We start from the raw sequence: 22870 nt of genomic DNA, 5'->3' as shown, positions 1-22870 counted from the left end.
CTTCCATTTCTTCAATCTACCCCTCTACATGTAAATTGAATTTTCAGTGTTTTTACCTTCTTAAGGTAACACTATATCTCAGCAAGATTAATGAAAGATCCAAAAATTCTTGGCCTGCCCACAGGTGAGGGTGATTCTGTTAACACAGCTATTAGACATGCTTCAATAAACCCACTATATATGGTACACTACAATTAACGTTATGAATGGCAGCAGCAGCATTGAAAAAATCATAAAACTGAGGAATAATTAAGACTGTGAGACCTCTGGAGATCATCTTGCCAAACCTCCTGCCTAAAGCAGGCCTAATTTCAAAGTCATATCAGATTGCTCAGGGCCTTGTCATGTTGAGTTTAGAGTATTTTCAAGGCTGTTTATGCCAGGCCCCGGTGCCAGTAATATTCCAGTCTTGCTGTGTATTTTTCTCCTTATATTCAGTTGGAATTTTCCTTGTTGCAGCTCGTGATGCTTCCCACTATGCTCCTGTGAGAAAAACCTGCTTCCATCTCTTCTAACCCTTCCAGAGGTAGCACTCTGCCAAAAGCTACTCCCCAGGCCTTCACTTTTCCAGGCTAGGCAAACCCAGTTGCCTCAGACTCACAAGATTTTTGTTTTCTAACATCTAGGACATTAGTGGGTGGTTATCTGCCTCCCACTATCCTTTGCAAAGGAGAAACCTCAGACTTTGGGGATTTTTCACTTTTTAGTTCCTATTAAAAGAAAGCACACACATCCCAACTTCCCATACACTCAGACATGACTAGTACTTGTCCTAGGGAATGGGAGCTGCGGACAGACTTCCACAGCAGTTGATCACAGAATTAACTAGGTTGGAAAAGATCTTTGAGATCATCAAGTCCAACCTGTGACCTAACACCTTCTCATCAATGAAACCATGGCACTGAGTGCCACATCCAGTCTTTTTGTAATCACATCCAGGGACAGTGATTCCCCCACCTCCCTGGCCAGACGATTCCAGCGCCCAATTACCCTTTCAGTGAAGAATTTTTTCCTGACATCTAACCTAAACTTCCTGTGGTGCAGCTTAAGACTGTGTCCTCTTGTTCTGTCAATTGTTGCCTGGGAGAAGAGACCAACCCTCACCTTTCAGGTACCTGTAGAGAATGATAAGGTCACCCCTGAGTCTCCTTTTCTCCAGGCTGAACACCCCCAGTTCCCTCAGCCGTTCCTCACAGGGCCTGTGTTCCAGGACCCTCACCAGGCTTTTGCCCTCCTCTGGACACGTTTGAGATATCAATGTCCTTGCTAAACTGAGGTGCCCAGAACTGGACACAAACTGGATCCAACAAGTCTGTTCCATTTGTTTTGCCACACTTCAGAATTACTCTTGGCCTGTGGCAAGGAAAAGAACAGGTGCAAGCCCTGATCTCCACTGGGTGCCTACACTTACCAGGGAAGAGGCAAGCTCTAAAAATCCATAGTTAAAGGCCTCTCTTTTGACGAGAGACCTTAATTAAGCCAGATGACAGGCTGTCATTACAAGAAATGCCTTGGGGCAGCCTCATTTATTGAGGCTCCCCAGGTGCCCCCCACTGTTGGCTTTCAGAGAGGCAGCAGCCCCAGCACAGCCCCGGCGGCCTGGCCCTGGCACGGCCTGCGGGCATCGCTGCACACCGCGGCCGCCATGAGCACGGCTTGTCTCCACACAGCCACAGGCAAAACAAAACAAAACATTTGGAGCCGTATTTTGTCAACCAACGCACATAAAACAAACACTGTTGTAACACATAAAGGAGAAGCCAACTTTTCTTTCGTCTCACAGTGAAAAGAGTTCTGGAACCCTGCTGATGCTGTCTATGGCATTATGCATACAGTGTCGTGCAATCCCACCTGTGCCATCAATTACCAGCAGTCTAAGCTACAAATTCACACCAAGAAAACATTCCAAGTGCAGTCCCTCTCACAGTTCTGCAGTAAATCTTACTGTAGTTGCCCACACTTGTTTAGTACTTCAACAGCAACAATAAAATTAAAACAGGGGGGAAAAAATACTACAGTTCTGTTATTTTTCCTAATGGTTGCCATCTTCCAGTTTGTGTATGGCTTGTCTCATTTTCCCACTTCAGTGCTGGAAAAATCCATCTCCCATCCATGTGCAGCCAGAGACTGCCCCTGCTTTTGCTTCAGCTCCTACCACCACACTCAGCCCATAAGCCAAATCCAGAGAAGGATGATTGTCTTTCACAGCTCTCGCTCCTCTATTTTTCCCCACACTGTGGGTCTGGGCAGAAAAGGATGTACTCACACCTAGCTACTTAGGACTTTGACAGACGAGTTAGTCAGTTAAGATAACTGACATCCTATTTTATTTAGAATCATTGTGCAGTTGGAAAGAAATTACAAATTCTAAAGCTCTAAAGAGTAAGAAACTAAAACTTCAGATTTATGTTTAAGGTTCTCTTGTTTGCATCAGTTCTACAAAGAAGTAAAAACGTGTGCCGTAAAAACTAACTTTATCTCACCTCTTTTTATACAAAGTTTCATATTCAGTCCCCTGTGCAATATTAGCCTGTATGTTTTCCTGTTTATCTTACACATAAGCATAATTTAAGCTTCTAATGTAAAATCGACTGTGAAATCCATTAGAATATTACAGTACAAAGACAGAAGAAAATTTATAGCTTCTCAAGTAACATTTCTAAATACAACATAATTTTACTTCCAAATCATTAAAGTAGTTTTTCCTGTAATTTCCAACCGAGGGCTTGTCACAGCTGATGATTAAGTTGCCATTCAGAGAATACCTTCAGGGATAGCCCAGGCTAATTCCCAGCTCTATTGCAATTGTTTGGTAAGATGCACACAGCATTTTTAAGATTTCATTTCTGACTGGCAGAGTATAATAAATTAGGAAACAGAAGCGACATTCCTTATCAAAACCTAATCCAACTGTCTATTTTTAGTCCTGATTCCCATACTCAGTTTTCAGAAGATACTTTCATATAACTTCATTTAAATAACAGTAATACTTATCTATCTGCAGGCTGGCAATTCAAAGCATGCATTGGCCTTAATCTGCTTTGAATTAATCCTTTGCATCTGCTATTATAGTTCAAAGAAATTACTTCAATTAGGTTTAATTACTTCCTTCCACTGCTTTGGATACAGCCTTTATTATACTTCATTACCTTTCCTCATGGACTGCATGGAAAAATAGATGCCTAATAGAAGTACAAAACCAGTGAAATTATTAAGCAAGTTTATTACATACACATAACAATAATGTACATGTATCACTCTAATTAAGTTATTATCATAGTCTGCAATCATATAAATGGAATATTAGGAAGGAACTTTTCACAGAATATTGGCAAAAACCTGATTCATTCTCTGAAGTTTTTAATACCTTTCTTACTGGATTTATAAATTATTTTTAAATTCCTGAAAGGAAACATGCCTATTAAAGCACAAAAATAATTTATGCTTTTTTACTCCAGGGCATATTAAAGAACATCATCTAGACAGTGAGTTGGTTAGCAATTACATTCCTCTGTACTCTGCCTGTCTAGCAGCTATGGAAGTATGCAAAATAGCTTTAGTCTTTCCAGTTGCCTGGAATACCATACCCATGATTCAATACAGATCCCATAATCTCACTTTTTTTCCCGAACTACAGATGGTAGGAAAGATGAAGTAAAGCAATGCTAGTGTTACATAAGTAAAGCAATTTTTCCCATTTTGTTTGGATGAAAAGTCACAAGTATTCACTTGAAAAACAAAGCATAATTCCTTTATATAAAATGATTTATCACTATTTTGAACCAAAACAATCCTGTGTCCACTAAAGGGAAACATTAGATCAATGTTACCATAACATTTCTGATCCAAGCAATGAGATAACCTGTAATGGTCCCTTCCAACCTAAACTGTTCTATGATCCTATGAAAACAGCATTTTTTTTGTAGTTAGTAATAAAATACTGATAAACAATAAAACTAACAGTTAATAAACAGTTGTTTACAGAACACTTTACTGATTTAAGAAATATATGACTAGTAATCAGACAGCTCAGGCTGCTACAGTCATAGAGCTTGGAGACTGAACAATTTCAAAACTCATTTTCATTTAGCACAAGAAAATAAATGTTTCCTCCCAGTAAATATTTTTAAATTCAATTGAATGTTCAGGGTTTTGTTTTATTTTAGCTCCACACAGACACCCCCTAAGAAGACTTCCCACAGTTTTATCTAACACACTGATGAGTTTTCCATTTTCCTTCTTTCAAGAATGTTTATTTCCATAAATGGATGACATTTTTCCATAGCTTGCTTTAGAGCACTTTCATGCAATGCTTCACAAGACACTTCGCAAACACAAGGGTTGCTAATGGTGCCATTAGCAAAATCCTGACAAGCCATGGTACCTTGCCTTGAGACCCAGAAGGAATTTCAACTTTCTGGCCTTATTCATGAGGGGCTTAGGACTTCCCGTTGAGAGAAAGATGTGGCAGAAAGAAAAAAACTAAAAAGGAGCAACACTGACAAATCCCATCTTCTTTTCACCGTCACTGAAAATGTTTTCCTGCAGATTTTAAAGGTAAAAACAAGTTAGAATCCATTTCCACAGTATCTGTGACCTGCATGATATCTGCCTTTTGGGGGATGTGCTTTTCACTGTACCATTGTTCCTCACTGCAATGGCCTCAGGCAGATTTGAAACTGAGGATCTGAAGTAAAAGGCAAAATAGAGGAGTTCTAACAGCTCCCACAGTTTGCATTCAGAACAAGTACACCAAAGTCAGCTTCTCCCCCTGGAATCAATGAATGGGGAGTGGTAATAAGGTCTCATGCATGCAAGATTTCAGTGGGGAAAAAAAGCACAGTCAATCTTCTTGCTAATTTGTAAGTGCCACCAAGTGTAACATTAGTTTCAGCAAATAGCGAAAGCTGAATTTTCAGAAACACTCATTTTACAAGCCTCACCAACAGGCACAGAATACTATACAAGTAAAACTTTAACAAAATGCCAGCTGAGCTTCATCTCCTGTGTCTCAAAAGCACAAGCACTCACGAGAGATAGCAGAGGAATTAATACATGGCCTTTCAGACAAATGGTCAAACTTAGAATACCAATGGCATTTAAAAAAACAAGGGAAACAAAATGTCTTCAGAATCCAGCATGATACAAAATCAAAAGCAATTTCAGTATTTTTTATCTGTCAGACAAGCATCAATCTTTCAAGAAAGACCACCTACAATGCAGTCACTGTTGTATCTTGTAGCATCCAACAAGTCTAGTCTTGTTTGCCCACATTATGCAACATACTGAAGTAGAGTGGACTTCAAATAGCCTCTCCAAGATCTGACTGACACAATAATGGGTCATCATCTTCTTAATTAAAAAAATTTGGTTGGGGGACACAGTGATAGAAATAAAATCTATGATCTGCAGAAATAGGAAGCAAAAAAGAACAACAAACATTTTAAGGATACAGATATACACACTCATCTGCTGAGTAAGAGACTGTGTCTGAAGAAATAAAGGGCCTAAAAGTGTAGATTCAGAGTCACTAACTGTCTACTTGGCTGCTTGAGTACAATTACCATCTAAAACTACAGCATTTCTGCTATTAGAACATACTACTGCTTCCTAAGCAAATGAGGCTTACATTCAGTCAAGTATGGAAGTTAAGAACACAAATACTTTGTGGTACCTGGAGTTTGTGCAGGGCTGCAGGTGAGGAGGTGGACATGGAAGATGGCCCAGGGGCATTGTCCAAAGATAGCAAAGCTGGGCAGTGTGGAACCAGCTCACCTGGGAAAGTTTACACAGATACTACAAGCCCAGAACAAATAATGATCTCCCACCAGGATCACATGAAATAGGGAACACTATTTCCATTTCCTTTTTTCCATTCTAGGCACACTAAAACCATATTCCAGCACTCAGCAGGCATCAGTTTATCAAACTGTGCAAAGTTGCCTCCTGCGTAACTCAGGGCAGCAGGGCCTATACAGAACAAAGCTGAATTTCTGCTACAGAATGTCCCATTTAAACAGTGGCTAGATCCAGCATGGGCTTATTGCCTACACAGGCAAGAAATCTCTAGTGACACCATAAGTGCCTTCTCTTGCAGGTGTATTTTGGTAGTAGGAACCTCAAAGATTTCCTGACCCCTTCTAGGCTACTCTGTCATATTTGCATCATCTTCTCAGCTGAGCCAAATGCAACCCTGCAATACTCAAGAAACTAATTCATCTTAAAAGTAACACTCAAGAAAGCAAAGAGAGTTCTTGCAATCCAGTTGCATTTTCAGTTTATGTAACAGCTGTGCTGAAGCAGAGGTGAGCAGCTGTAGGTGGCTTGCAGAGGTGCCAGCCCATGGAGCAGAGCTGGGGAGAGGATGAGATGTGAGATGTGCTGCTCCCTGGGACACAGCTCACATGCTCACTCTCTAAATCTTGGCTTGCTCTTGGCTCTTCTGTTCTCGTGGTTAAGGCAGCAGGTACAGACAAGGCAACTGAGCCTCCACATTTAGGATTCCCAAGAGGAAGCATGGTTAGAATGGGGGAAGCTTCAATGACATTTCCAGGTCCTCAGTTCTCTGTTACCACCTTCAGTGACGTGGTAAAACCACTGAGATACTTTCATTGGTTTAATGAAATATGAATGGGCAAGTGGCAGCAAACAAAGTAAAAACACAGTATAAACTTCATTTTATAACAAGAGTTGTGAAGTGCAGAGACAGACTTCCAGGTGCCTGTAACAGGTACAGGGAACTAAACACTGGCTGGGAACACAAACAATAAAGCAAGAATGCTGTTTAAGAAGTGTCCCCAAAAGGTGCCATTTCTTCTCTCTGGTTTTGAATATTCTTTTCTCACTGCTGTACTCAAGAAAAACATTTAGTAGGGTAAACCTACTTTTTCTGTAAAAATATTTTTATACCCCATTGAAGAAAATTTTTAAAAGACAGAAAAGGAATAGGGACACACAGAGACAGCTGTCTGAAATTCTCTCTGTAATCATATGGAAAAAAGTTACAAAAGCTTTTCTTTTGGTAAAATTTCCATTCCCCAGTTACTAAAGATGTGTCTTCCACTAGTTTTTTCCCCACATTACACATTCCAAGGATCCCACAGAATGAGTCAGTCTCACTCTCCATTCCATTTTTTAAAATGTTGGGTTTTTGGTTTTTTCCATGTAAGAAGCACAAATAGAAAGCTCTCTTCTGTTAACAGCTGATTTTAACCTGACCAACTTGTCAGAGCTGAATGTAAACACAGGAAAACTATAACAGATCAGCTGACATGAAGTAACTTATAAATAACTTATCCACATGGCTCAGAGGACTGAGATAGAAAAGTTTAGTAAAGCTAAAAGGAATTTCAATGATCGCATAAGCCCCATTGTGGACACACATAACCTGAAATTAAAATATTTAGTGCCCCAACAAATCAAACCAAACAAAATTTTACAGGAACTTTATTCTGGTGTAACTCCATCCCACAGCAGAACACAACACATCAAAACACATCAGCCTTCTAGTCTTTTCGAATTAATCTAAAAGATAAAATTATTTCCACTTATGAAGAAGGCCAGATCACAGTAATTTTGATGAGTACACACATAAACCACAAGCACATAATTTTATATTATAATGTAAAATAATGTAATAATAATTAATGAAAGTACACCCAGAAGCACTCTACAAGGCCTCAACAGATTAGTAATAATACCATTGTATATATTAAAGGGTTAATAAATGCAGATTGTTATTTCTGAAATGTAATGGCAGACCATCATTCCAAGAAGATAATTATGTTCAAATCTCGCTAAACAATGGATTTGGAGGAAACAGGAAGCTGATGGCTAACAAAAGGTTGTGAAACTTAGAAGAAAAAAATTAACTGGTATTTGGTTTCTGGCATTTCCTATCCAGAATTAAACCACCAAACCTCATGGAACAAAGTCTCATGTTGTTGCATGCTCAGAGGGACATTGCCTTGCCAAAGCCCTGGCAAACTTTTCCTGATATTGAGATTATATATAATTTTAAGAAAAATAAACTAAGAAAGAGACATAAGATATCCAATCCTACACCAAATGAACACTGGAAGGAACACATTGTTAGAAGAGACAGAAACTGTAAATAATTCATTCCACAACTTCTATACAAATTGCTGTTCCCATGAAATAAACACGGTTTTTTCTGATTACTTCCAAACTCCACACCTGCAGTCCTACCTGCCTAGGTCAGCATTCGTCTGCCTATTGTTAATGCAAATTGCTGAAAATATATCTTTCATAAGAAGCTACTGCTTAATTTAATTATTAGCAAGTGTAGTGCTCCCATGTTAATTTTACATGTCATATATGCTATGCAGGTAAACAAGAGCTGCTTAGCAGGACTGCTTTTACACCATATGAACCATTGCTCCTGAACAGCATCACTTACAGGATCTCATCTTGTAAACCCTTCCAGTTCAGTTCCTGCCTCACCTTTGTTCTTCTCAACAGTAAATATGAAAAAGAATATCCAGCATGGTATTTTATCCACTTTCAAATACATAAACCAAAAATTGTCATGTTTTTCAGGTGCTTCTGGTAAAATAATCAGAACCGAAATAACTGTCGTTATTTTAAACACAAATCCCATTTATATGAATTTTGCACTCACAACATAATTTTAGCTAGTTGCCTGACTTAAATTTATTTATTTATTAATTAGTATACCTGTACAGCTCCCAGAAAGCACATGAATGCATCTGTATAAGGATATCTTACTCAATATAACTTGGGACACTGCAATCAAAAGCAGGTAGGTAACTGTGTTAAGGCAGTATTTTTTTGACAAACACAGGATGTTGCTGAAGGGGAAGGGTGGAGTACAGAAAACAGGTAGCTCAATATTTAACATTTCCAGAGATCACACAAAGCAATTCTCACCTCATCCAACCATAATTTATTCTGTCCACAGATTCAGAAACACAACACACATCACAGTCACACATTGTCCTTTTATACTTCCCATTCACAGAAACCAGTGAAGCCACTGGAAAAGCAGTGGCCATTCTTCTCTCAGCAGTCCGCAGGGTATTTACAAGAACCCCGACAGAAAATGCAGCAGATGCAGCTTTTCCTCCAAAGCAACAGCAAATTCATTCCATATGAGTATTTGATGCTGACAACAGCAAGGTAACTGCTCCCTCAGCTTTAAGAGATGACAGGCCCAAGGCAGAGTTTTGCCTTATTTATTGAGAATATATCCAGTAAATGGAGCTGCCTTTACCCACCTTGTTTACAGATCCCTACAAAGATCAACTTCTCCCAGCTCCTGGTCAGAGGTCTCAGAGAAGTCTCAATCACTAGTAAGATAAAAACACACCTCCACCTCTTGTTATGTATGTGCACACTTCCAACCCTCTGTGCTATGAATCCAAATATAGATGGAGAGTAGCTGATAGAGGAAAGTATTGGGAAAGTGTCATGGATAACAACCACTAAATAAATTATCTGTATAATAGCTGAAAGTAAAACTAAACATCCAAAATAAATTTAGAATAATTATTTTTTCTTGCACAAAATAGCTCTTTATATTATGGTAGAAGTTGCTCTGAGCAGCAGATTGGTCCAAAAATTATACTTATCCATTGGCTATCAAGAAGGTAAAGAAATTCATTTTCCATTTCATATGTAAGTATTTGACCTTTCCTCTCCTAGAAAACTTTTTCCTTTTTAAGCCACTGGGAAAAAAAATCCTCTTAAAAAAAGTCAATCTGCTGCATAGATACTGCTTTCCTGGGAAAAGATGAGAGAACAAATCCTGGAAAGATCACCATGTCCAGTATTACATTTCTGGAAGGCACATAAGATACTGCTGGAATGAAACATGGCAAAGGAACAGACAAAATGCTAAAAGCTCTGCCTTTTTAAATTAACCACACAGATGTTGTGATTGATGTGATTATAACTTAAAATATGGGGTCTTTTAGCTGCATTTCACACTCCCTTAAATTAATCATCAATGTTTGGCAAGAAAACAAGATGTGCTTTTCTTTTGGCTGCCAAATCACTAGAAATAGGCAATAGCACATCTGTCCTGTATCTCAAGGAATTTCCATATGTTATGTCAAAGTATAGCAATTTGCTGCTTTCTGGGATGGTTTATGTCATACTCTAACGTGCCAAGTTATCTGGCATTCAGGACTTTAAAACTGAAATTGAAAAGAATGAACAAGATATAAACCACTGAAGCTCATGCACAAGTCTACAAACGGCTGAATTTTGAGACAATTCCCTTTAATATGTGACTCCATACCCCTGATAACCACAGAAGCACAGAATCAGCTGGGCAATTTGGCCCAATCAGTTTGGGCAAGGAGACCTTTCCTTAAACCAGGCTGCTCCAACAGCACACAAAAACAGTGTGCCCCTGGTAGGGGGAAAGCCTAAAACATCTGGGTGTCACATGCTTTATTGTTTAAAGATGAATTGCTAGACAAAAACATTCCCCATCACTGCTTTATCAAATAACTACTTAATTGTGTAAGAGACATCATAATTTCATGCTGGTTTTATGGTTTTAATTTTCACACCTTCAATTCAGAACAAATATCCAGTTTTAAACCAACTGAAGCATGCTGAAAATTGGAGGTTTTCCTGGTTCAGCTACATGGGCATCAAAAGTTAAAGAATGATTAGTTCAAGGTCATTGCAAGCGAGAGTGAAAAGTGGTTTTATACTTCTCAGAATGTAATTTCCCTTTAATTTTCAAGAAGGGAACGTAACAAACAACATTATGAAATTTCATGTACTGCACTCCATAAAATCTTATATGGTAATTAAGCATCACTGGACCATGATACAGCAAATCCTACCCGTGCACATTGGCAGGTTCATTAATGCAGCTTCATTTACTTTGGAGCAATTCAGAGGTAAACAATGTAGGGGGGGGAAAAAAAGTCTTTTATTTAGCAGTTTTGTTGGGTGGGGTGAAAAAGGATGGAAACATTTATTAACCCATAACAAATAAGGATGGAGTGATCCACAAAAAAAACTGGTTATTACCTCAGAAATCCTGTTTCTTCTCTGAAACTCCTTGTTGCATTCACCTACTACTTTCCAGCTCATTTAAGGGGCACCTTTGCATATTTACAACTTCTCTCCCTAGAGATACAACCATATAACCCTAGGAATGATTCCAGTTACAAGAGAAATGCTGCAGCCCACAGAACTGTTGATCAGGTTAAGACAGTGAGGAGAGAGCTCACATTACAGCAAACCTGCAGGAAATGCTGGGAACTGACCCTTCAGTGCAGCATCCTCCCACATGGAGGGGAGGTCATCCTTGTTCCTTTTCCAAGGATCTCTCCATCTCTTGTCACATCAGAAAAAAGAGCACAGCATGAGGCTCAAACAGGATCCAAGTACAACTCTCAGCACAGGAAGACGGATGGGTGCCATGCATAAACATTGCTGCAGGCAATTTAACAGTCAAGGCAGAATGTGAATTATCTTGGACCTGATTCAAGCAGGATATAGAGGTCAACTCTATGGAAATGCTTGCATCCTGCAAATCTCTAGTAGAGAATGGAATTATGGTGAGACTCAGCCTACCCTGCACAACAGAGCAGACTGAAACAGAGAATGTGTTTTTGATTATATAGAAACTTGGGAGGAAATATCTACGCTTATTGCCATGTAACTAGAGGTCAAAAAAAAATTCAATTAATAACTAAAAATCCAAGATTACAAGCATCCAAACACTAGAATCACATCCTTTCAGACCTTCTGCCTCTTCCTTCTGAACTGCTACTTGCCTGGGTGAAAAAATTCAATGTAATGAGATCAGCTTTGCTACTTTAGTCTCAAAAGTGCAGATAGAGCATATGCCTGTTGATAGTAATGTTATCTGTATTATTGCAGTGTCTGAAGACCCCAATCAGACATAGACCATTAAACACTCAGAAAAAACTCTCAAAGAAAACTCCTGCCAAAAACAGTTGACTATGTGCGCTAAGGGAAAAATGCAACCTGTGAATTTAATTAAACCAGTGAGATAACCATGGAGAGGAAGCATGTAAAAGAACTGCAGATGAACACACAGGTACTGTCAGCTTTGACAGCATCCTGCAGAAGAGTCACAAGCCTGTGCTGAAGGGTTTTGTTTGTTTGAAACCTGTAAGTTATGTTTTGCAAAACAGTCCTTTCAATGTTTAAATTAGATTTTAAAAATATTAAAGAGGCTATGAATTTTAATTGGCCACCTGCTTACTTGGAGAGGACTTCAATCAGCTGTGGTGATAAGAACATTGCCCCACATTATGCAAATAATATTCAAACCACAGAGTTTCACTGAAAGTTTGTGACCCCTGTTGATAGAAGGTCACATCCAGCCCCCAGGCACATGAAACCTCCATTGTTCACTGCACAGTAAACACACAGCACACAAACCAGAAGGAAGTGTCTTCCCAGATTTCATGCTTAGTCCTCACTGTGCAGGCCCATCACACTGAGATTTTGTTTATTAGGCTCTACCACATTAAGCCTACACAGTTAAAATTGTACTCGGGTGACAACATAATCCATCTCCACCATCTTCTTCAAAACTTCCATTCAAAAAGAAGAGTTTGGGAACAGGGTAAGACACATGGTCCTGCGAACTGCAGCATGTGCAAACTAAGTTACCTGTCCTGTTTGCTTTAAAATATCATGGGCCAGTCTTCACTGGGGGATATAATGGTTTTACAGAGTATTATCCTTCATGCTGTGTTTATTGTAAAATGGCACATACTTTGAAGCATTATTTTTCAATTATGCAGGGAGCAGAGTAAGAAGTAATTTACTGAGTGAAATCTGTCCTCATTTTCAAGAGTGACTGTCTGATACAGTAGAACTTAGGGACTTCAATATTATTAGGGACAAGAGTGACTACATAACTAGCCACCACTGCTAATCTAGTAGCTGGCATGGTGACATGCAGCTAACATAGTAAAAAGCATAAGATCAACTATTTGCTTCCAAAACATGCCTACACCTTCACTCAGCTATTCACCATGATTTTTAAAGTCTTGACAGAGAAAATAAAAACACATCATGCACTTTAGAACTTGCACCTTTCCTTGCTTTTCTTTAACAGAGGAGAGAATGCCTCAAAATAATAATTTCACTGGCTTTACTGAGAATGCCCCAGCACTGCCTAGAAGATAAAGCTTCTGGAGCCACGATCAGTAACAGCCCCATCACTCTTACCTAGGAAGAATGCACAACAAACACCAGAGAGACAGCGGGCACACTTAGGGAAAATCCCCTTCCAAAGCATTTTGCACAGGCTGCACACAGATTATTTCATACAGTAGTCATAGTATAAGGAGATGTTCAGAGCTAAAGGTGATACACCTCTTCTAAAACACTCTTAACCACGCTAAGTAACTTCAGTTAATTATTAACTGCCACTGCCCTGTTCTTTGCACTTTACAGACACCTCTATCCAACTGCATTTACATTAAACTCTCACTCACGTGGAACTCCAATTTTCAACAAATCTCAACATCATTGTCAGGGGGTTAAAAATCTAGGAAGAGAGGAGAGCAAGCCACAAGGTAGAGTGAGAAAGACACTCAGGCTGAAGTGGAAAGGATGCACAGATGTTCTGGCTTCCCATCTACTGTGCCACCACTTACTTCAACTCTGTATCTACAGATTTCTGGGGTTTTTTTCCTGTTTCCACACAAACTCAGGACAAACCCTATGGAAAGGAGAAGGGTGTGGCTAACAGGTTTATATTTTCAGGAAGGAACAAGCCTAGTGTCATGTCAAATTATACATATTATTTTGAATTTCATTGTTAGAAAAAAAGCTGTAGATGTTATATTAAAAACTTATATACAAGAAAGTATTTTGAGCTAAACACTTAAAGTACTCCTGTGGGATGTTTGTCTGAGACAATCCAGCTTGCCTTATGGCAATGCTAATCTTCTCAGATCTGTTTCACTTTTTATCCTTGTACCTGCCTGTATTAACAAGATTAGGAATTAAACTGGAAGAGGGCTGTCTGTCAAGGAATACCAATTAAACTATTGATTTAACCATCAGAGAAACAACCAAATGGAGTACCTGGCCCAGGAAAACAGAAGGTTTTTATTGCATTACAATTCAAACTCTAAGTCATGCTTGTGGCAGGCTATGTCAGCAGGCTGCAGAGGAAACAATTAGGAGGGCAAAAGAGACACTGGAGTTTTCTTGTAAAAGATTCTTACTTAACTCTTAGGGCCAAAAGGAATGTTTTGCATTGATCTTGCCACAGATAAAAAAAAAAAAAAATTATGTTTTCCCGACCACTGGCAGATCCAACCTAAGTCATTTCGGGAGTGTTTAAACAGGAGTGCACGTTTATCTTTGTGAAACCAGGTTCCATTCCAGATCTCACATCTTCTCATCTCACATCACACCTCTCAGCTGCATTACTGCTGTCTGACTAAAGGAGTTTGTTACCATCTAGCTCCAAGCGAACCTGCTAGCTCAGAGAAGTTTCTGCACTCAAAGCACTTTGCCACACTTATTAACATAAGCTACCACAACTTACAAGTCAGACAACTCAAACATCCATGTTCCACAGACCCACTAGTTGAGAATGAATGAATGAATGAAGGGAAAGAGTGTAGCAAAATAATAAGATTTTTTAAAAGTTGATAGATAGCTCAGTAGTGCTAAGGATTGGATTCATGGGGACATCTAACTGTTCATTATCCAGAAGCTGTTTTAAAGTTTTGCAATATATCCACTTTGTTAATACATCAAAAGCAACTGCTAGGATAGGCCATCCCAAAGTTTGAGATAATCAGCTCTATGCTAGAAGACCAGATTGCAAATAACAAAGAATTCACAGATTAGTTTTAGTTGCTAAAAGAAACAAAGTGCAAAAATACTCAAAGCATGCACAGAAAGCAGCAAGGGAGGTAACAAATGGATCCGAAACAGACCAGGTGATAAACAGATCCGAAACGGACCAGGTAACAAACAGATCCCAAAGGAGACCAAGTAACAAAGGGATCCCAAACAGGACCGGTAACAAACGGAGCGCTCCGAAGCCGGGCACAGGAGTGAGTCCCTGCAAGTGACAGCGCTGCAAGGAAACAAACGCGGCTTGTTCGCACTGACCGCACTTCCGCCTCCTCCCCTCCCATTCAATCCCAGCCGCTGATGCTCCCTCCATCTCCATGGCATGCGGGCTCCAAATACTTTTGCCTCGGTGAGGGAAGCAGGCTGGAGAAAGCGTGTGATCACACGGTAAGTTTATCCTTGTACTTGCTGGCATGAAGGGGGAAAACCCGCTATCAAAAGGGTTGCTTAATGAGAAAATGCGGTTAAATACTAAGTATAATTGTGTGGAGCATGTGGATCTGGAGCAGATTCAGCAAGGGAGCGTGTGCTCAAGGAGCAGCGGGGACAGCTGTGGACATCTGCAGCCGCTGCTTTAAGAGCAGTAAGTGCTGCATGGTTAGAAAAAGAAAATAAGTTGCCCGTTTTGTCCTTTGTACTGAAAGTCTGTTGCCCAAATGCTATTGCTCCTGAAGGAATTGAGTGTAGACAAAGTCAGCTGAGAGAAACCAGAGCCCCTCTCGCCCCGCTCCCATTATTCGGTACACACTTCTCTTCCCGCTAGCTCACAGTTCTGACAATGCAGGGAAAATGAGAAAGAATGGCAGAGGCAAGCAGAGCACAGCTGTGCGTTGCAGAATCTCTCCATATTCATTTACCAAACAAAGCCAGTACTCAAAAAAGACAACGGAGATGCAGTAGGACTATACCAAATCCATGCCTCTGAGCAGCGAGGGGCTCTCTAACAATGCATTCAAGCAACAGATAGAGATTTACCTTCAAAATGCAGGCCATGTTCTTTCTCTATCCTTCCTACCAAAGAGCAGCAGGATTCTACTTTGTGAGCAGCAGTTGCAGTGTCGGGCAAGAGGCTGGTAGAGCTGCAGTACTGCTAGAGCCTACATTCCTGTAGATCCAAACAGAGGTAGCACGCAGCCAGGCTCCGTTAGTCATATCAGTCTTTTTCTGCCCGTCCGTCCCACCCATGGGCTGCCGCCACTGGCCGGGAGCCAGCGCAGCGCCGCCCCTCCATCACATGACGGCCTTTGATTCATGGCTCCGCCGGCGCTCGACTGCGGGCGGCCGGCTGCTCCGTACCTGCACACGGGCTCGGCTCTGCGCTGCATGGGGCTCTGCTCTGCACGGGGCTCGGCTCTGCACAAGGCTCTGCACTGCACGGGGCTCTGCCCTGCAAGGGGCTCTGCCCGGCACAGGGCTCTGCGCTGCACAGGGCTGACTCTGCACTGCACAGGGCTCTGCGCTGCCTGCACGGCGGGTGCTGTGTGTGTAATTCACCCCTGTGCAGCCCTCTCGGCCTTCTCAAGAGACGGCTGCTCGCAGTTGGCCGAAGAGTCCAAACTCTGTTATTGGGGCTGTAAAAATCCTTACGCTGCAGTGTTGGGCTTTGTCTATCCCTTTGTCTAAATTGCTGCCCTATGAGAAATAATCATCATAAGCAACCAACCCGCATATCCCACCAGAGGTGTTTGCATTGTGCTGTGCATGCCTTTTGGAGTAAAGAGCAGGCATCCAGCACAGGGAATGGAAAGCTTGGGTTCGTTTGCTTTTTTGCTTGTACAACTTTGCTTGGACTTTGTTAACATAAGTGGGATAAAGCGCAGATGAAGATTTCTTCAACAGCTGAATTTATTTTCACTTTACATAATCTCATCAAATTCAAATTCTTCTCTTACATAACATACTCTGTATATCATAAAGCTTTTACTTCATATTTGCCACTTTTCCTGCAGTCTCTTTCTGCCCTTTTTACACTTTCTCAGTACTTCTCATTACTTCATCTTGGAACCCTTTGCATTTTCTGTACTCGGCCCCTTCCCTGTATTCCTTTTGTGCCACATTGCTTCGCTCCTGCTGCTTTGGTACCAAAGGCTCTCTGGCTCTCTTAAAAAATTCCTTGTAGTGGGTGTCTTCATCCTCCCTGCAGCAGCTGAGGGTACCTGTTTACAGGCAGGCAATACCCTCCAGTTCATGTTAAGGAACCATTTACCACAGAGCCCCGCAGTGTGTGGGAGCCAGAAGGGGTTAGTGCTGTGCTGCGCATTTAACAACCTGTTAACATTTAACAATAACATTTAACAACCAGTACTGTTCCCTGCCTGGCGAGCCTCCTATGCAGGAGCAGTCCCTCAAGACAGTAGGTAGGTTGAAACAAAAGGAACTAGATGTCCTCATCTGTATGCAGGGGCAAATCCTCCCCCAGAAAGGGCCTGGGGGGATTTCTCCTACTCACACTCCTTAGCTGCCTTCCTGTGCATTTCCAGAGAAGATGCCAATATGTGTTTGGCCTTTGCATCAGCATCTAAAGTGCTGAACTCTTACACAGGTCCTGCAAACTCCTCAGCACCTCTCACCACTAGGAATCCACTTCCTTGTTCAATTACAGTCTTAAGCTGAAAATTGTAGTACTGCTGGGAAGACTAATGGAAAAGAACTTCGTGAAGTTTCTGTGTTGACTAACTTAAGGAAATATCTAAATGACAAGTCAGGGGAAGAAGGGGGTAAAGGAGGGACTTACAACCTTTTTTTATTACAGGCTACCACCAACAAGTATTAGATCATTCTGGATAGCAGTTTGCATGTCTTTAAGTTCTAGTTATTCATAAGGAGTTTTGTAACAAAGCTCTGTTTCTTAGTGAATAAGATAAATAATTCATTCTTTCCTGAATAAAAAATAATTGTCTTTTTTTCTCTCCAGCAGTCAAGAATCTAGTTGTCCTCAGAGTGAAGCTGTTCCTTCACCTGCGTGAAGGGCATGAAAGAAGTTTTCATCTGAGGCAAATGAAAAATGTCCCACCCCCTTCCCACCCTCCACCTCACCAGCACTGTAAAGAATAAAAGGAATGAGGCTGGAGAGAAACCGTCCTGGAAAGGTCAACCATTTCAACATGTCCAAAGCACTGAGGGATTTCCAGTGAATTATATTCCTTAAGGAAAGGCAGAGGCAAGAGTAGTTGTCTTGTTTTAAGCATCCCTGATATGCCTTGATTCTAAACATCACATCAGACAAAATGTGGTGAACTTTAAGTAGCCATTTACAAGAAGTCTAAAAGTTATCTTAAAAATACTTTATCATTACTAGACATCAGCAACAGCCATCCTTCCCTCTTTTTTTCAGGAGGGATATGAGATTTCACTTTATTTTCTCCTTGGGACAAAACTTGAAGGTGTGACTTGAGTTGAGATCACCGCAAAGAGCAACAGAAAGTCCAGCCTTAGGCTGAGCTAATTTCACCAGAGAGAAACTATACGAGGAGAGACATCTACCCAATTGTAGAAGAGCCACTGTGAGCACATCATTCTGTGAGCCTCATGAAGTGCTTTACCTGAACTTATGATAGTCTTGGAATCAGCTTTAGGCCCAACATAGCTCACATAAGTCATGCTTGCAACTTTCTGTCTGAAATGAGCAGGGTTGGTGTTGCCTGGTGGGGATGTCAAAGGCAGTGTGAATCTGCCTTTCAAGTCTGAGTCATCGTGACAGGCCACACAAAGTCACTACTTCTAGTTCTGAGGACAAAGACCTTTAGTTGTGAGGAACAAAGACCTCACATGTTTTCCATCTATTCCAAACCCTTCCAATACATTCCTGTGGCAACATAACCTTGGGGAAAATATGGCTGTGTGAGCAACAGCCCTTTTCAGTTCTAGTTCTTAAAAACTAATTCTGTCATGAGAAATCACTCCTCTGTGGAGAATGCTGGTTAAGCCTTAATTTGCAGAGATTAATACAGCTACACAGTCCCAGCATCCAAGCAGGAGTTTGTAGTGCCAGTGTGGGTAGTTCTGCTGGGCAGGCTGTGCCATGAACAGTTGGTTTGTTTGGTGGCTGGGCACCGTGGCACCCGTAAAGCTGCACTTTCACCTACGGTAAGAACTTCAAAACCAAAACCTCACAGATTTAAACAGTAAGTTAATTTTTTAAAAAACAGATGTGTGGCTAAAGTGCAAGCTTAAAGAAAGTCTGAAAACTATCGTCTCACAGATCATTGAAATCAGACACTGGTTCATGTAGTGAAAATGTGCCAAAAACAAAGAACCTATTCTTACACTCGCTGCCACTACAAAATTTCATCAGACACAAGGATGACACAAGGTGGCATTTTTCACCCTTCAGGTGCAACCTGAGTTAGTGGCAGAGTAACAGATCCACTCTGCTGTTATCCAGAGATCTCATCTTCCCAACCTTCTGTATCAAGTTCTCCTTACCTCATGTAACTCACCACTCTAAGTAAGAAATTTAAGGTACCCAGCAGCCCAATGCCATGGCAGAGGTAGAGATGAGATGACTGAAAACCAGCAGGTTATGATTTGAACAGGACATCTTACCAGATTGTCCAAATGCTACATGGAATTTTAATTTAAAACTCTTAATAATGCTGATTTTCCAGGTAAGAAAAAAAAACTTAATCAAGCCTGAGTACTTCATTTGAGAGGTGAGCTTCTGCTACGTTCTGGAGTGCAAAAGCTGAAGAGAGCAGGTGAGGCTTGTTACTAAATTCCACTGCTGCTTTTCAGAATATCCTTACAGTTTAAAGCAAGTTTGCCATGTGCACGTTACTGAAAGAGCCAGTATATATTGTCCTGCCCAGCTTCCTTCTCAGTACAATTCATCTGAACCTTATTCGGCTGCAAGACAACCCAGATGTATTTAAAAAAAAAAAAACAACAAACATATGTTTAGTCATGGAATACTTCTGTATATCTTACTGGCAGGAGACAAGGATTGCTCAGCACCATTCCTGCTACTCGAAATTCAGCTCATCACCTCGCTATTACTCAGTGTCATGGAAACACTTTAGCACAGCCACACAGCACTTGCAGACCTTGCGTGTTCTGGTGTTCCCCCAGCCTCATTCTAATGCACACACACACAAACGCTCTAATCAAGGCCTCCCAACTTTCTTTCAACTAAACATTCTTTTTAAAAAAATAAAGCAAAACAATCAATAAAATTAAGTGGTGCTCACACCTAACAATACATGAATGTTCAGAAATTGAAACACAAAGGTCTGTAGAAGTTCCTGAAAGCAGAAAAAAGCAAACCCTACAAATCAGTAATCTTTTCAGACTGTTGACATTTTATTTTCAATGCATGCTCATCTGAGAGCTTCGGGTTTTTGTTTTCAAAGATGATTATTAACCAGTGATCATTTTACACTGAACTACAGATTGTTGCGCTTTTTTAATATAAATGAAAAATTGTATATCCTCTGTTATTTGTAATTTCTTTTTTTATTTAAATATGTTTTAAGAGAAACAATGGATTTTTTAAAATGCAGAGGAAAAAAACCCAAAACAAAAACCAAAATCCTCACATGCTTAGAGTGTCTGTCCCAGACAGCTTTCCTCTAATTAAAACAGACTAAGCAACTCTGAAGAGTGCTGTGTCTGCTTATGCCACCAGATGTTTTGCCTGTATAAAACCAGTACGATAAACAAATTTATAACTTGCTGCAGTCTCCAGGAGAAGACCCACCAGTAATATTCTGAAGGGCATTCAAAAGCTGAATGATGTGTTTGAAAATGCTCTGTCACTTGCAGGTGACTGCTGAATAGAGGATACGGTTGGTCAATAGGCATTTCAGTCAAGCATGTATTTGGTTTCTCCACTGTAAAGTTTTTATGTTCTTTGCTCTATTGGCAATGCTTTACATTCCCACTCCCCATTTTTATGAGATATAACTAACATCACAAAAATACTGATACTGTTTCACACTGAAATATGGCCATGTCAGTTTATCCTCTAACGAGATTTTATCCTGGAGGATACAGCTGTGCACATAAAAGGAGTTTAGGAAAAGGAACCATGACAACTTCAATCATGGCATGGAAGGCCTTAAATTGGAACAAAATTTAAAAGCAGCATTTTGGCTTAGGAGAATGCCTTCTCCTGAACTAAAGAAGCAGAGACATACCCTGCCTCTTTCCTCCAAAGATCCAGCCTGCTTTTCTGAGCTAAGCTCTGTCATTACCCAAACAGTTTGTCTTTTAAAAAAAACAAACCTCTCCCTCTCTCTTCCCAAAGCTTTATCTAATGTTTCTTTGCACTCGAAAGGAAAAGCTTAAAATACAGCAGAAAAGACAAATATATTTAATTCAGGAATGAATTAATTTTGGTGCAGGGCAGGGAAGGGTGGATTTTTACACTACTCTCAAGTAACATCTGGAAGATCTCAAGCCTAGCAGTGTCAGATCTGAGCCACCTTGTCCTGCTCACAAAACAGGATATAAACTATCCCCAAGTGTAATTGGTGGTCTTGTTTCAGGAAGTAATATGAATTAGCATCATTTTAGTGTGCTATAAATTGATCTTTAACATGATTACCATAATTTTAGGAATAGAAAAGGATTTCCACAGATTTTTTTTCCTGTCTTGTATATATTTTATTCAATTATGGCCACAATGTTTAGACATGCAGAAAAGAATTTGATCTGTGCAACCACAAAAGTAAGCAACTTGGTAGCAGAGGTGTCATTTGGGGAGTTTTGTAGAAGATGGTCAGAAAGTCACAAAAAACACCTTTTCCTGTTTCTAAAACTCGTTCTGTACTTGATTCTTGAGTTATGAAACCAGTTGAACTATACTGAAATCCAACTCTTCCATTAATTCTCTTCTTGGCAAATTTAATGTCTTACCTAGCCATGACATGAGCAACAGCAAAAGCTGCTTACAGATCTGGAATAATGAGCTTTAGTCCTCTGAATCCAAATAAACTGCTACCCTACTGCCTTGTGCAATCCACACCCTCCTTGGAGCCTTCAGAGGCTCTAATCAGGCATCATGCTGTGCCCCAATGCCAACCAACTTCACCTCATAAAGTGAAGAAAATATCTTGTTGTAGTTATTTTCACCCATGAAAGTTGCCAGTAGCAAGGCGTTTCCATACTTTGAGGAGTCCATCTCAAACTATTAACATGTATACTCAAGGAAAACACCTTTACATCTTTCAAAACATCTGACAGCTCTCATAGAAATGTTTAACAAAATCTATTCCATGCAATTGTTTTAATTAATTTTACAAGTTTACAGCTGACAACAGTCTTGCCTTTGACAGTTGTCTACACTGCTGTGTAATAGTGAAGTAGAAAATAAAAAGATGCATGCAGGATCTTAAGGTGTTTAATAAATTAAAGAACTTGTGAATCTTGCCTTGTTGGACCAAAAGCAACCTTGAAGTCAAAGTAGCAGCACTGAACACAAGACTGAATAAATACAGGAATTCATCCTGAGTATACTGATTTCAGAATTGTTTAATTACATGATCACACCCTTCTTTCCCCAAAGGAAGTTTTGGGGTTGTTGTTTGGGATTTTTTTGTTGGAGTGAGGTTTGGGGTTTTGGTTTGGTTTTTTGTTCCATTTTCCCACCCTTTTCCGTTCGAAAGATGAAACTTGCAAAAGATGAGTTTGAATCAGCATTACATGAATATGCTGTTTCCTACAGGATCACTGCTTCATTTGCTGGAAAAAATTATACAGTGCATGAAAAAAGAAAAGCTGCAGAAGTCTGATTATTTAAATCATTGAAAGCTGCTATGAAGAGCTGGATTTTGAACTTGTCTCTAACTGAAATCCACTGCAATGGTCTCTGATTTAATAGCTAGGCACTGGTATTATTTTCCCTCGTTTTCTAGACTCAGAATTTGAAAGCATAAAGGCTTATTTACCAATGCACTGGGAACTTGCAGCTGCAATTGAAGGTAATAGCAGTTACATTTTGATCATATTAATTGATACATAATGCTGAGTGCTCTGAACAAAAAAAAAAATCTTAGGCACCTGATAT

At 40.2% G+C, this 22870-nt stretch overlaps 1 protein-coding gene and 1 long non-coding RNA gene across 2 annotated transcripts in view; one reads left to right on the top strand and one right to left on the bottom strand.

Annotated features, from left to right (window-relative positions):
* The window catches only part of ST6GALNAC3 (ST6 N-acetylgalactosaminide alpha-2,6-sialyltransferase 3), a 211427-nt gene extending 195294 nt beyond the window's left edge, over positions 1-16133 (bottom strand). The window contains exon 1 of the mRNA XM_033067498.2: positions 15841-16133. Within this exon, the coding sequence (XP_032923389.1) occupies positions 15841-15858 (18 nt within the window). The 5' untranslated portion in view covers positions 15859-16133. The remainder of the gene's footprint in view (positions 1-15840) is intronic.
* Positions 15141-19733, top strand: LOC117000111. The gene is made up of 2 exons (XR_004418709.1): positions 15141-15252; positions 17780-19733. It is a non-coding gene; the product is annotated as an uncharacterized LOC117000111 (long non-coding RNA).
* The last annotated feature ends 3137 nt before the right edge of the window (positions 19734-22870 follow it).

Source organism: Catharus ustulatus, chromosome 9 (genome assembly GCF_009819885.2).
Source record: "Catharus ustulatus isolate bCatUst1 chromosome 9, bCatUst1.pri.v2, whole genome shotgun sequence".
Classification (NCBI taxonomy): domain Eukaryota; kingdom Metazoa; phylum Chordata; class Aves; order Passeriformes; family Turdidae; genus Catharus; species Catharus ustulatus.
This window is presented reverse-complemented; position numbering and strand designations above follow the sequence as displayed.